Genomic DNA, 14,746 nt, shown 5'->3' with positions numbered 1-14,746 from the left:
GCTACAGTTTGGTTGAAAAATAAAGGAAGAAAGGGGATGAAGATTCAGACAATATGAAAATTAGATTATAGATTTAGTGTATATATATATATATATATATATAAGTGTAGTTTTGTAATTTAACCGGTAATAGATATTCATGAATACAAATACTATGATACTTGTACCTTACCTATTAATGACAAGATAAAAAGAATACTTATACCCTCTACCTGTGAGTATCCATTTTGTCCATGAATATCCTTGATCTCAAATTTTTTTGTCATCCCAAAAAGTGATCATAAGTGTATTTCTATTTATTATTCTTCAATTAAATATTATTATCTCCAATCTTATTTATAAGAAACAAGTTATAGTGTAACACCCTTCTTCACTTGTAACACCCTTCTTTATGCTTGGTGGGAAACCGAAAGCCAAAGAAAAAGTCTTTATTATTGTCTAAGGTTATAAAATGAAACATTTAATCTTCTTTTCTACTAAAAAAAATTCATCATGAAGATTTTGTCTCTAAAGATGAATCATTTGTTGCTTGTTATTCAACTATAAACAACACTTTGCTTCTCTTCTTTCTACAAAACATTTATAACATGTTTCACTTCTTTAGCACCACTCTATATTTGGCTAATTGATAAAAGGGGTTCACTTTTACAAAAAAAAAATTACCAAAATGATTTTTATGAAATGTTTTATCAAAATAGGATAGCCAACACCTAGAAAATTCTAATTTGTCAAGAGTTTTCATTGTCATGTTAGCTCTTACCTTTTGTTAACAAAAAAATTTAATTAGTCGAGGTCACATGACATCCATGTAGGATATTGAAGTGGTACACTTCAGTGTCCTACATAGATACCATGTCGAGTCACAAAGTACCGCATGGAAAAATTCATCTTTAATAGAATTTTGCATTTTAAATAGTTGTGTAACCTATGTTGATGGACTTGATTGGTCTCTAGAATAAAACTATGATAGAATAATGTTTTCATCCTTTTTAAACTACCTCATAATCGACAATCGAAAACTTCTCATACGCCCATGCTTGCATAGAACATTAACATAAATGTTTATTGTAATAGCATTTAGCATTTTAAATAGTTGTGTAACCTATGTTGATGGACTTGATTGGTCTCTAGAATAAAACTATGATAGAATAATGTTTTCATCCTTTTTAAAATACCTCATAATCGACAATCGAAAACTTCTCATACAACCATGCTTACATAGAACATTAACATAAATAATTATTGTAAAACTAAAAATCTAGAATTACATAACAATATAATATATAATATTTATACATGAAACACAAGACAAAAATGTAACACCCTAGGCATATCAAAAACATGTACTAAGATCTTGAAACAATGACAAGTAGTAGACTAACCCACAATATGAGCTCTTATCCTATGAACATTGTGCAACCAACAAGATGTAGAATGTTAGCATGCATGGCATAAACTGTCTCTCTTCTCACTGAGTGCTACTCGTACAAGTTTCTTGTGTGAGCCCTTATTTGTACTTGACATCGCCTCCATGGAATTGACTCTGATCATGTTGTTAATATGACAATGACCTCATTGTGTGAATTGGAAAGGTAAGAAAATAACTTTCTAGTGACAAGAATGTGTCAAAGACTTGACACATCATCTAGTGTGATGGCCATTTCTCCTATAGGAAGGTAAAATTAGCCGATGTCTCTATATCATTGCTCAATAAAAACAAACACTATAACCTTATTTGTTATGCCCTATTGTGTGCATGTGAGAGGATCCAACCCTGACTCCTTGACATACCTTCTATCACTCTCATCCATAGGCATGTGGATAACCTTACTTGCATGCTTGAGAGACTTCAATGCTTGCCTACATGGTCCTTCGTCAACTGTAATGGGCCAAGGGGGTGAAAAAGTAGAGAGTAAAGAACAAGGAAAGGGGTGAAGGATGTTTGCAATTGGACAATTGTTTCATACACTTCTGCATTTACTTCCTGCACCTCTTAAACTTCCGAAAAAACATAATTCAGAATATAATTTTATGGATTAACCTTTCGGAATGCAATCCAAAATGTAAATTACACTCTGGATTTGAGTGCACGAAACAATTGCCTTGCAGTTGGGGGTGTTCCCAACAAAACAATCTAACTGGGCCGTAGTCCAATAAGCCCAACCCAAGGCCATCCATTTAAAAGCCGTGCGCCTTCATCGCATCTCCATTTTCTTCTCCTCTCACGCAGTGTCTCACTCACCCCAGTCACACCATGGAGGTTGCTACAGCAGCTTCTAGCTTCGCACTCAACAAGCCCATGCTGGCATTGCCCTCTTCATCTCGAACTGTAACCCCAATCAGATGCATGAACACCTCCACCTCCCCCGTCAGGACCTCTCTCTCTACCAGCTTCGTCGCTCCTTACGCCGGAATCTGCAGCGCGTCTAGCCCTTTCTCCGGCCACAAGCTCCGTCCCTCCTCCCTCAATCCGGCGTCGTTTCTTGGCTCCAACGCTAAACGAGGCGTCGTTACCATGGTACGGCCTTTTCAACTTCTTTTATCAGCGCGTTTCGCATTCGCGTTTTCGGTGCTTGTTTCGAATTGGATAAGAGATTGGAGACTTGACGCGAATGCTGTAATAGTTCAGAATCTGATTAGGCGTGAATATTCACAACTTGTCTGTGCGTGCTGTGATAGTTTCGAGTGTGAATTTATCGGTTTCAACGCTTAATTTGTCACTGATCACGCGTATGAGGTCGTAGGGTTTATAGTTTTCGTTTTGCTAGAGCAGAAAATGTTGCTGTATGTGGAATTTATACAATTCGAAACATGGTATAGAGGTGTTGAATTTGACTTTGATGGTGATTGAAGAAGAGGTGAGTAGGTTTTGGTGATGGCTAAGGGCATTTTCGAATAGAGTTTGCAGTTACAAATCAGGGATTTGAAATGTATCAATGAGTCCTTGAGGTCAATCATCATAAGCACACCTAACAAAACGAAGTTGTAAGCTGGGACGACAAACTTGATCAAAAATAGCTTTCTCTCGGAAGCAGAACTAGAAAATATTTATTGGGATAGACGATCATATTAGGTGAGAAATAGGATAGATGAAAATAGGGAAGGTGAATGGAAATAGGTAAGAAATAGAGTGACAATTAAATGAGTTTGGTTTAAGAGAAATTGGGAAGAAATAGGTAAGAGATATATAGGTGAACGGAAATAGGTGAATGGAGATAGGTGAGATATAGAGTGAAAATAACTTGTGGATCCCATACTTTTTTTATTTCCCACCTATGTCTTTCCTCTCCACCCTATTTCTTCCTCTCCAAACAAACAAACAAACAAAGGGTAGCCAACCATTTTTAACCACATGTTCTACATTTTTGAAACTAAACATTAAATAGAACTCATGTTATGTTCTGTCTTGTTCTAGCATGTTTACCAAATGCCACCTTAATCCCTGAAGGATCAGAGGCCCATAAAAAGCATGTTCACCTTACCAAAGAAAATTTTAACATCATCAAAATAAAACAGTAAAATATTCGACTTTTTTTCCATCGATTTTCTATAGAAATAAACTACTCATTCTGCAAGCACAATGTTCATACAACAAGTCAAGATTATGATGTTCAATTTACAAAATGAAAAACCCTAAACTACTTGATGCTAAGAATCCCAAAGATTGACAACTAGTAATTCTTGCCACATTCAGCTTACTTTACCCCCATTTATCATAGTGGATAGCAAGTTAGATGGCTAGGCTACTAGTAAGATGATAGAGGCATGCTTTGCCTGAACTAGAAAAGACATTCCTAAGGTGCCAAGAGGCAATGATCCATTCCGGTAACTTGCCTTGCACACCTTTTTAGATTTCTTTGTCACTTTGTCCTCATACTTGTCTACTTGATAAGGGATAGGATTTTTATTGATGGATTCTCTTTGGTAGTCAGTGGACACTGGACAGTTTATTCAGAGTCTTTTTGGTAGGTATGTGGAGAGGGCAGGGAGCCTCTTTTTATTTTATTTTATCTGTCTTTGTTTGATGCCATGTGTATAGAGCTCATGTCCTTGTTCTTTTTTGTTTTTCTTCTAATTTCCTGTTAGTTTTTGTGTTTCTTTTGTTGAAAAGAGACTGATGTATGTACTATGTAGATCTCTGTTGTATGTTGTATTAGAAGTTTTATGTGGTCATTTCTGTGCAGTGTCTTGAACTAACGTTCTGTAACTTGCTTGGTTCCTTAAGGTGTAAAGTTCTTTGTGCATGATATATATATATATATATATATAAACTGAGTAAGTGGTATCACTTGTAATGTACAATATTTGAGGAGTGAAAGCAACACACTTTTACTAATGCACATTTTACTATTGGTTAAAATTTGTTGATAACTACAAAATTAAGAGAGATTCTTTAAGAAGTGAGACCCACCAAAACTTGTACTTTTCAATAAATTTCAACCAAAAATAGAGTTTACTGGCATTTCTCACAATATTTATGGCACATTGCAGAACAATATATGCTATAAATAATATTTATGCAGGTTTGTTGTTCTTTTTTTTTTTGTCTTTGGATAGGTTATTCCTTTTCAACGAGGAAGTGCATGGGAGCAACCTCCACCGGACTTAGCTTCTTACTTATACAAAAATCGAATTGTTTATTTGGGCATGTCTCTTGTTCCATCTGTTACTGAGTTGATACTAGCTGAATTTCTTTACCTTCAATATGAAGATGATGATAAGCCTATTTACCTATACATAAACTCCACTGGGACAACTAAGGTGAGTAACCTTTCTCTATGTATTTAGCCTAGGATTTGTCTTCTCCATCAGAAATACTTTCTCATAGTTTGATGTGCGTTGACAACTGATTTATTTAATTTTAAAGCATTTACCTTATTACTGAAGTGCACATAGCAGGAGTCGCTTGATGTAGAATGACATGGTTTAAGAGGGAATAGAATATGAAGATGTAGGGGGCTGGGGAGTGTGTGGATTAGAGGAGTGATATTGAAGTAGATGTGACATATCAAATTAGTTAAGATAGTTAGACTATTAATGAGTTAGTTAGAGGGGTTTATTAGATATAAATAAGGGAAGAAGGATAGGAGAGAGACAAATTTGTTGTCATTGTGAATTGAGCATTAGCTCTTTGTGAAGGAGAAATCCTCTGTGAAGGGGAAGCCCTTGGAAGAGAGTTTTTCTCCTATTTTCTGTTCTTTTCTTATTAGTCAATAAAATCCTTTCTTTTCTTTCTCATTTCAATTCTTGGTTCCTAAAAATTGGTCTGACCTGCCGGATCTTCGAGGCAGAGGCAGAGCCAGTGTTAGAGATGGAGGAAGTGCAAATTTGGGCTAAGAAGGTGGAGCTGCCAGTGTTCATGGGGACAGACCCAATTGTTTGGATTGCTAGGGCTAAAAAATTCTTTGAGGTACAAGAAATTCCTTCGTTTCATAAGCTGCAATATGCATTCATGAGCATGGAGGGTGCTGTGACTCATTAGTTCTACATTCGGAGCCAAAACAACCCAGATTCAGATTGATAGTCATTTTCCATAGCTTTGATCAAAAGATTCGGAGATTGCTATGGTAATCACATCTTTGACAGATTGAGTATCTTGAAGCAAGAAAAGCAAATTGAGGTAGAAACCCACATAAAAAAAAGGGAGACTTCTTGAAAGAGAGGACCAACATTTTAGAGCTGAAACACATGTTGCACAAGATATTGAACGGAGAAATTGAATCCTATGCCTCTCAACAAGACAAAAATAACATGGAGGGAAGTGACTCAGAATTCAGTGAAGCAAAGGCTAGTTCTTGGACAAGAAAGGTGGAACTACCCTGCTTTGATAGAAGCATAGAAGGGGGAACTGATTTAAAGGGTAAGAGTTTTGAGTGTGACAGTGACCCATTGCAGTTCTTGAAATCAGAAAATAGAAGTAAAGAATGTTCAGTGATCAAGAACCACACCCTTTGTGGTGGAGAAGAAACCAAAAATGATGAAGCAAAATTAGCGAGAAACAAAGACTGAAAAGATTATGGAGGAAGAAGTTGATCCATCGATAAAGAGGGAGAAGCACAAGGAAAATAGAGTGATGAATGTGGGCTGCGAAGATGATTTTTTTGATAACCCAATTACAAATTTGATCAAGAAGGAAGTCAAAGCTGGTGATGCAACCAAGCCACATTGTTTTCAAGGTTCAGATTTCCATAAAAAAATTGTTATGATGAAACAAAAATAATTCATGAAGTTGTTGGAACATCAATGGTGTTGGAATCTTGGAATGTCAACTTGTTGGGTGAACCTTTAGCATTAAATTTTGTTATGTCTATGGATGACAACTCGACAATGGAGCCAAGGCAGAAGGGAGGAACAAAGATAGTCATGATGATTCAAGTTATACGGATTCCACCCTCATCCCCACCACCACCGAAGCCACCGGACCTGAGTTTGCATGAAGTGGCCAATGGGTTCACAGTTGGTCCCCCATAGTGGGGCGCCAAAGAGGGACACCCTGTTAGTGTAAATGATTCAGTTCTGAAGGATATGAAAGAGGAAGGGGGAGTTTTGGAATTCAGCAAAGGAGGTCCAACTTTTTACATAGTGGGTCATGCCCAAATGGGCTGTAGAAATGAGATTCATAAAAGAGGAGCTGAAACTTGGAATTCAAACTGGGTGGTAGGATTTATATTGCTAAAGTTGGATGTCTGTGTACCTGATGACATGTTAAAAGAGCAGAGGTGGAAAGAGATTGAAGCATCACACATGGAGGTCCAGTTTAATCAGAGTTTGCTCCCATCTTGACCTCCACCGGAGCCACCAAACTCAACCCCGCATGCAGGGGCAGTGGGTTGTTCCCAGTTAAGCTACAAGGGATGCAAATGTCTTCCAACAATCAGAGAAAACTTGAGGAGGTTTCAATGTGCAATTCCGGTTTTCAAATTCCAACCTTGAGGAAAAGGTTGATTTTTAGGATGAGTGTATTGTTAGGATATAAGGAGAATGAAGAGTTAGTTGAGATAGTTAGACTATTAATGAGTTAGTTAGGTAGAGGGGTTTATTAGATATAAATAGGGGAAGAAGGATAGGATAGAGGCAGATTTGTTGTCATTGTAAATTGAGCATTAGCTCTTTTTGAATGAGAAATCCTTTGTGAAGGATAAACCCTTGGAGGAGAGTTTTTTCTCCTATTTTCTGTTCTTTTCTTACTAGTCAATAAAATCATTTCTTTTCTTCCTCATTTCAATTCTTGGTTTCTAACAACTTCATTAGAAATATAATTGGTTTTGTAGTGTAAACACATTTTATTTTTTAGGAATTAATAAGTATATTCTTCCCTAGTGCAGTGCACCTTAATAAAAATCATGCCTTTTGGGGTTTCCTTTTTCAAGTTATCCTATGTGCTAAGAAATTGCAAGACTTGCTTAATCGTTAAATTTGGTTATTTATCTGAAATGCATATCAATGTAAATTTTGACAAGCACAATATTGGTGGCAGTTGCTTTTAATTGTGATGCACAGTAAACATATATTCTATCAGTTATGGTGAATAGAGGTGTTCATGAGTGCACTAGTCCATGCTCTCACTAGATTATAGTGCACAGAAAGTGCAGCTCTTGAGCTAAGTCCAAACTAGCCTAAGGTACTACCAGGTTGCAAGCATTGGGCAGGTAGTGGGGGGGTTCTAGGTTGGCTTGAGTCTAGGCTCAATCCTGTGAGGATGAAGCATATCTAAAGCCTATAAATCTACCAAGCCTCACTTTTTATGTACACCATGGCTTATGGAGCTTTTGTGACAGCCAAAAGTGTTGGAGCCAGGATTTCGAGTAAAGGGGACCAATATTTAATAGCTAATAATATGTTGAAATTGCCATCTTGATACATGCATGTACTTGAAAATAGAGAAGAGAGGAAAGACTGAATTGTTTCTGTTGACTGAAATGTAGAAAATTGATACAAATATATAGATCCTAATGAGGCTACCCTAATCAAGGAAATAAGGAAACAGATCACAAATTAAAACTGCACACAATCCATCCCCTAATTTCGGTAATTACAATCACAATCCTACTTAATTGCAGTTCATATCTAATCTTATCATATAGGGCCATGCCAAGTTGCCAACAATTGTCAATCTAGTTCTTTTAGAAACTAAAGAATAATAAGGATGAGTTTTGAAAGTTGAAACTACAAGAAACTATTACTAATCATGACATTTTTTGGGTTTAGTTTAATATTTTTATGGGGATGCAATGATGCTAATGCTAAACCTCTGCCTAAGACATATTAGCATAGATAATTTAATAATTATTTTAAATAGCCTAGCTGAATGAAATTAATAAAAATAATAAAAGTTACTATATTTCTTTTTGTATCAAAATGTAGAATTTGTATTATGAGCAGATAGCTACCCAGCTTTATGAGAATATCATATACAACGATAACAACAGCAAGAATTCAGCCTTATCCTACTAGGAGGTGGCTACAGGAATCAATCTGAACTATTGGGCTATAGTGTGACTACTATTGAACAGCAAATAACTTTCATAAGATACTAGAATTTTGGTGCTACAATCTCCATGAAAATATTCATTTGTTTAACAGAATTTTGTTTCCTTCTTTCAGGGAGGTGAGAAGTTGGGTTATGAGACTGAGGCCTTTGCAATTTATGACGTGATGAGGTTTCACTATGCTTTGTGTGATCATGTCATTTATTTTTTTTATCTCACTTATGTTGGGCTCTTCAACTATATACTACATAGGTGTCATTAAATGGAAAAAATCTTAACTGTCTTTATTTATTTTCTCTGCTGCACCTTACATTGCACGCTTTGGGTTGTAAGGTGGAGAAGTTCTTTTGTTGGCAGTGCTTACATAGGCACTGTGTTCATATTTTGATAATTAGGAACCCACAAGGCCCTCTGTGGGGTGGCAATTTGCGTGGTAGTAGTACCTATAATATGCATCCTTACCCAGGTATTTTCCATTGAAAGTGATTATCTAGCTGGTGCTGACTTTTGTTGAGTACTTTTGAGGATCTCTAAATTGTATGAAGGTTTTAAACTGACTGCCAGATTTCTAAATTAACTCTTTCTCTAAAGCTGTTGTTTTCATTGAGTGTTTCATGATTCATGGAGCTAATATATTTCAGCTTATGTATATTACTGACCCCGTTTAGAAGTTGTTGTGTGTTTCCCCGTTTATTTGGCAATGATTTTCCCAAGTTTTGCTATACTGCATACCTTCTCCTTATCTCTTATGGATTAATATTTCTGCCCTTGGATGCTAACTACATGATGTTAATATCTATTAGATTTTAAATGGACATGATGCCAAATGTTTATATGTATGATGGAACAACCATGTTTACTTTTCCTGTACAACCCTACCCCCAAATAGGACACATATTCTCTTTTTATTCTATAGTCTTTTCCCAACTTGAAGAATTCCCCATAGAAAGTCTGTTTATAAATCTAGCCAAGTTGTTATGATACAGGTATGTCAAGCCTCCTATTTTTACTCTTTGTGTTGGTAATGCTTGGGGAGAAGCAGCGTTGCTTTTGGCTGCTGGTGCAAAGGGAAACCGTTCTGCTTTGCCATCATCAACAATAATGATAAGACAGGTTTGTTCCCAACCATTTCTTACTGTTACATCGTTTGGGTTGAGAAAAATTTCTTGTTTTCATTTTCTGTATTTACTTTTTACTTTGATTCCCGTTTTCAAAATGTTGGAAAGTCACCTAAATTGTGGTCATCTCTAGATAGGAGTGTGTTGAAAGTCTCACATGGCGGGTAGCTGTGGGCAAAAAGGGACATGTTGAAGTCCCATATCGACTAAAGATAGTGCCGAGATAAACTATATAAGTGGGGAACAATCTTCACCTTACTAGTCGATTTTATAGGGTTGAGTTAGGCTCATAACTCACTTTCTGACATGATATCAGAGCCTATCCTAGATGGGTCCTTGTGTCTGTCATGCTCTAGGTAGGTAGCCTTGTGTGTGAGGGGGGGTGTTGGAAAAGTTACCTAAATTGTGGTCACCCTTAGATAGAGGGAGTGTGTTGAAAGTCACATATGGCAGGTAGCTGTGGACAAAATGAGACATGTTGAAGTTGCACATCGATTAAAGATAGTGTCAAGATAAACTATATAAGTGGAGAGTAGTCCTCACCTTATAAGCTGGTTTTGTAGGATTGAGTTAGGCTCATAACTCACTTTCTGACACAAAAGTTCAGATACAAAACTCTGAAAATAGAACAATAAAAAGTTTTTACTGTTTTCTATACTAACGTTTGAAAACAGGAAATAAACTGAAAATAAGGTGGCATTTTTCTACTTCAAAGTGAAAATAAAAAATGAAAATAAAAAACATTTTCTTAAACCAAACAAACCCTAACTATCCCAAAAGCTTGAGTTGAGCTTGAGTTGTTGTGTGCTAGCACATGAATGGTCGCTTCAGTTACTTAGTCTTTTGGGGATCTTTTATCCAAGTTTCTTAACAGTAGTATGCTTTTTCAATTTGCAGCCAATTGCAAGGTTTCAAGGTCAAGCAACAGATGTTAACCTTGCAAGAAGAGAAGTCAATAATGTGAAGACAGAATTGGTAAGTACTTCAATCTAATTTTTTTTATATAGTTAAGTTTTAGTTATATATAACTATTAGTAAAGGCAATTACCTCCTTTGGTGTACACATTTCTTATTCCTAAATTACCCTTTAATATATATAACTGTTTTTATTTCCTTCATGAACCTTCAAGATATAATTGTTATCACTTCTAAAAAAATTGCTACCACTACTTTCTTTAACTACTTTTTCTTTTTTAAAAATAAAGATAGAGGCACCAAGTGCCTCTTTTTTAACTAGTAATTGATTATTACTATCTGTAAAGCTATGTGGACCAGCACATTATTTTGTGTTTTTAGTCCTTTCAAAATATTGAAATATCAGTTTGTTGAGCAGTAGCCAAACATTTGTTGGTTCCCTTCAACTGCAAAGCATATGAGATTATGAATTGTTATATATTTGGGCTTCACAATGGATTTGTGCATGCTTTTGGTTTACTACGGACTCTTAAGAATGTAGGTTTTAGTGTTTTACTAATTATCTTTAACAAAGGCTGATTGAAAGATTATTGTAACAACTCACATGCACGATGTTTAACTTTTTTAAAGGTTAAATTGTATGCAAAGCATATGGAAAAAACACCTGAGCAGATTGAAGCTGATATCCAGCGTCCAAAGTATTTTAGCCCTAGTGAAGCTGTTGAGTATGGCATCATAGATAAGGTACTTTCCATAGACATTTCTTTTTGTCATTTGTTTGCCTTGAAAATTAAAATAACTGTCTTGTTGCAGGTTATATACAATGATAGGGGTACTGAAGATCGTGGAGTTGTTTCTGACCTTAAAAAGGCACGGCTTATTTGACAGTTGGAATTAAAATGCCCTTTTCTTGGAGTTCAGGTAAAGTACATCGTGAGTCATTATTGTATTAAACAGTTGCCAGCAACTTCAAAATTGATCTAATGTTATCTTAGAAGAAGAGTAACGGTCCCCTTTTTACCTACATGAATCATGAAACACTCAGAAATTAAATGCACATGAAGCTATTGGTTAATTAAGCAATCACCTGTGGTAATAATTTTTCTATTTACACTTGGCTTTAAGCTTTTGGTATTTGTCACTGTAAAGTGGGTAATTTTCTAGCCAAAAATTTGTATCCATTTTTCATGATATTGCATGGGTCAGAGATATTATGGCTCGTGTGATATAATGATTGCATCAACCATGAGTTAGTGTTTCATGTTTGTGTGCCAAAGCCCTTTGTTTGAACCTATTTGGGAATATATGATGCTTTCAGTAAGCTTGTCACTCTTAATGATCTAAATAGTAAGCTTTTATTGACAGCAATATCCACAACTTCTGTAGTTTCTATTCTTTTCTTTTCCACTACAAGCATAACCCGGTTCTCGCTATGAAGGGAGTGGTTACATATTTTAATGTCTATATGGCATTATGGCCTATGCGATTATTTTCCTCACCTACCCCCAAACTATACAGAAATATATCTGAAGGGATCAAGATCTCTACAGTCAAGAAAATAACTGCTAAGGATCTAAGCCATAAATAAGCTTTATTTTATAACAGACAAACAAAAAATTAAGATAAAATATGAAACTTAAGATATAATATAATCTGTTGGATTTGAACTGCATGATGGTGCAGTTACTTTTGAACTTTAGGGAATCATAATCCCAGGAGGGTACATTTATGATCATGCTAAGGTTGTTGCTTGGGCTGTTTGGTATACTTGTTTATATCTTGCATTTGCATTACAAATAGCCATTAGAGTTAAGACTATGATTGAATTGGTGAATAGGCATCCTTTGTATAATGTATTTGGCCTCATTTAGTTTCATTTTGTTAGTTGGGTGCTTGCTTCACCACACGTGTTGAAGACAGATCTAAGGGAGACACAGGAATATGCTACTTGCACATTTGTGGTCCGTTAGTCTTGGCTGTGTATTTTTTTGCATTATCTAATTTAAGTGGCATGTCCTGTTGATGGAGTGTGTTATCAATATTGATGGCCATTATAGTGATTGTACTTTTTGCTTTTTAAAACAATATTCCCCTTTGTTTCCTTTTTCTGACCTGATTTATTTTTGAGATGGGAGGGGTGAAACCGTGAAAGAAAAGATAGTACTCTACTATTTAGCAAGAATGGTAAAATGTGTGCTGAGCTAAATATAAATATATTAAGTGTTCCAATCAAAGGCTGTTTTAGCATGATCTGATATATTTCTTCTGATGGAATTGTTCCTGACTACAGGAATTAGTGTGGAATTGGTCATGCGGATTCCTTATTCTCTTTCAATAGTTTTTTTCTATTCTTAATAAATTCTTTGTTTATGAGTAGAAGTAGATCAATTGAAATGGAAGAAGATCAAGATCAGCAGTCAAATTGTACAACCGCGCCAAGCAAGTAGCGGACATTGGAGTCTCATTGTTAATATCGTAGACTACATTTCCCTCCCCCAACAATATAGGCTGAAGGATCTACCATTACTTGTTTTCTAATTGTACACATGATTGGTTTCTGTTGTGCACATCACATTATTGTATTCTGGTTCATTCTAATTCAAAATGTTTTTCTGTCAAATTAATGGCAATGTATGAGAATTGATATTGGTCGAGTGTAGGCAAGTCTTGTTTAATTTATTACTCGTACGAACTAAAAACCACATTTAGTGAATAATATGTCAAACATGTGAAAATAAGTTTTTTTTTTCAAAAACTTAATGGCGATTTAAGGCTTCTTGTCACGTCACCTTGCTAACATAAGATGGTAAGATCAGTGTGGATACGTAAAAGTTTAGATTTTTTTTAACCACAAGTATCTTTTGCAAGAAACTATCTTATTTTAAGTTATATATGATAACTTTGACAAAATAATGGTAATTTTTTTTTCTAAAAATATTAAATAAGTTGCATATTCAGGGCTTTGAGATCACCAGTTAAGTGGAGTATTTCAGTGTTTGTTAATTCATACGGTCAATGGTAGATGCAGTCGATTTTAATTGGGTGGTAAAATCATATAAAATATAAATAAATAAATATCTTGTTTTGCATTAAGTTTTCTTTTATTAACCGTCAAAGCGTGGAATCAATGATCCAGTAATATATAATATTGCTATTTTTTTATATTTAATTCCTTAAAATATCGCGTATTCTCGTTTTACTCTCCATTTTTGATATCCCGTGTGTAGTTCTTTTTTGACCCGTGGGTACTTATCACATAAAACAAACAAAAGATAAAAAAAGAAGGGAAGTTCTATCATTCAAACAATTGTGGGTGTAACAAAAAAAGTTCAATTATTCAAAGCACTCTATTGTAAGATAACTGCGTGTTCAGCATCATCTTTCTTGGCAGCTTCGTGTAATAAGGATGGAGCCACCACATGGATGGCTGGACTTAAGAAGCACCTACTCCATTAGATTTCAAATTTTGGTGATTGATTGGTTGCCTCCTTCACAATGGGGGACTAACACTTGCCCATTAATGTTTATGTTAATAATTTAGTTTTGGTAAACTATATTTATATAAACAAAAATAAATCTAACATTAATGTTCTTCATTAAAATAAATCTAATATTTTATTTTATTTTATTTTCTTATTAACATTTAGATATATGCATATTTAATAACAATGCAAACTATGCTAGAAGATCAATTGAAGCCTTTGTAATTTAACTTCACATGGGAGAGAGGGCCAACTAAGATTAACACTGCTAATTACTATACTCGAGGGGATGCCTTTGCAGTTCTCGTTTCTACTTGGCAACCATAAAATCGCTAGTAACTTGGCGGCAGGCACAAAGGAATTAAAGGGACCTATTATTATTAGTATCACTATTATAACTTTTTATGCAATTTAAACTGATTTATTTTGACCTGAACGAGCCCCAAGTAATTCAATTACAATTTGTCGATTTCATTGCGTGCCAAATAATGAATCTGTGGGTGCGTTACGACCAACGTGGCTGCTAGAGATTTAAGTGCATGCGTATGGAATCTTGAACAATAATCACTCTAGTTGTTTATACGTTTCTTCATCTATTTATTTATATGATTATTATATTAAAACTAGTTTGATTGTTTGATGTCTGTAAATTAAAGTCTCTCAAGTATACCTTCATCATTAAATCTAACAATTTTAACTTTTGTACTAGTTATATTTGAAAAAATGACTCCGTGGTGAAATT

General features: G+C 35.2%; 1 protein-coding gene across 3 annotated transcripts; it reads left to right on the top strand.

The window, feature by feature from the left end:
* Nucleotides 1–2,202: 2,202 nt before the first annotated feature.
* On the top strand, nucleotides 2,203–13,181 carry LOC114393391 (ATP-dependent Clp protease proteolytic subunit-related protein 4, chloroplastic-like). 3 transcript variants are annotated; one of them, XM_028354720.1, is made up of 8 exons: nucleotides 2,203–2,518; nucleotides 4,558–4,761; nucleotides 8,605–8,660; nucleotides 9,476–9,602; nucleotides 10,505–10,582; nucleotides 11,153–11,266; nucleotides 11,336–11,443; nucleotides 12,906–13,181. In XM_028354720.1, exons 1-7 carry the CDS (start codon nucleotides 2,255–2,257, stop codon nucleotides 11,405–11,407), a joined length of 915 nt encoding a protein of 304 aa, XP_028210521.1. In that variant the 5' UTR covers nucleotides 2,203–2,254; the 3' UTR covers nucleotides 11,408–11,443; nucleotides 12,906–13,181. The 3 variants fall into 3 exon arrangements, with proteins under 3 accessions (XP_028210521.1, XP_028210522.1, XP_028210520.1); XM_028354721.1 differs by having other exon boundaries at nucleotides 12,903–13,181; XM_028354719.1 differs by having other exon boundaries at nucleotides 12,900–13,181.
* The last annotated feature ends 1,565 nt before the right edge of the window (nucleotides 13,182–14,746 follow it).

The sequence above is a fragment of the Glycine soja genome, chromosome 17 (assembly GCF_004193775.1).
Source record: "Glycine soja cultivar W05 chromosome 17, ASM419377v2, whole genome shotgun sequence".
Lineage (NCBI taxonomy): Eukaryota > Viridiplantae > Streptophyta > Magnoliopsida > Fabales > Fabaceae > Glycine > Glycine soja.
The sequence above is the reverse complement of the archived record's forward strand: the minus strand, read 5'-3'. Positions and strand labels throughout refer to the sequence as shown.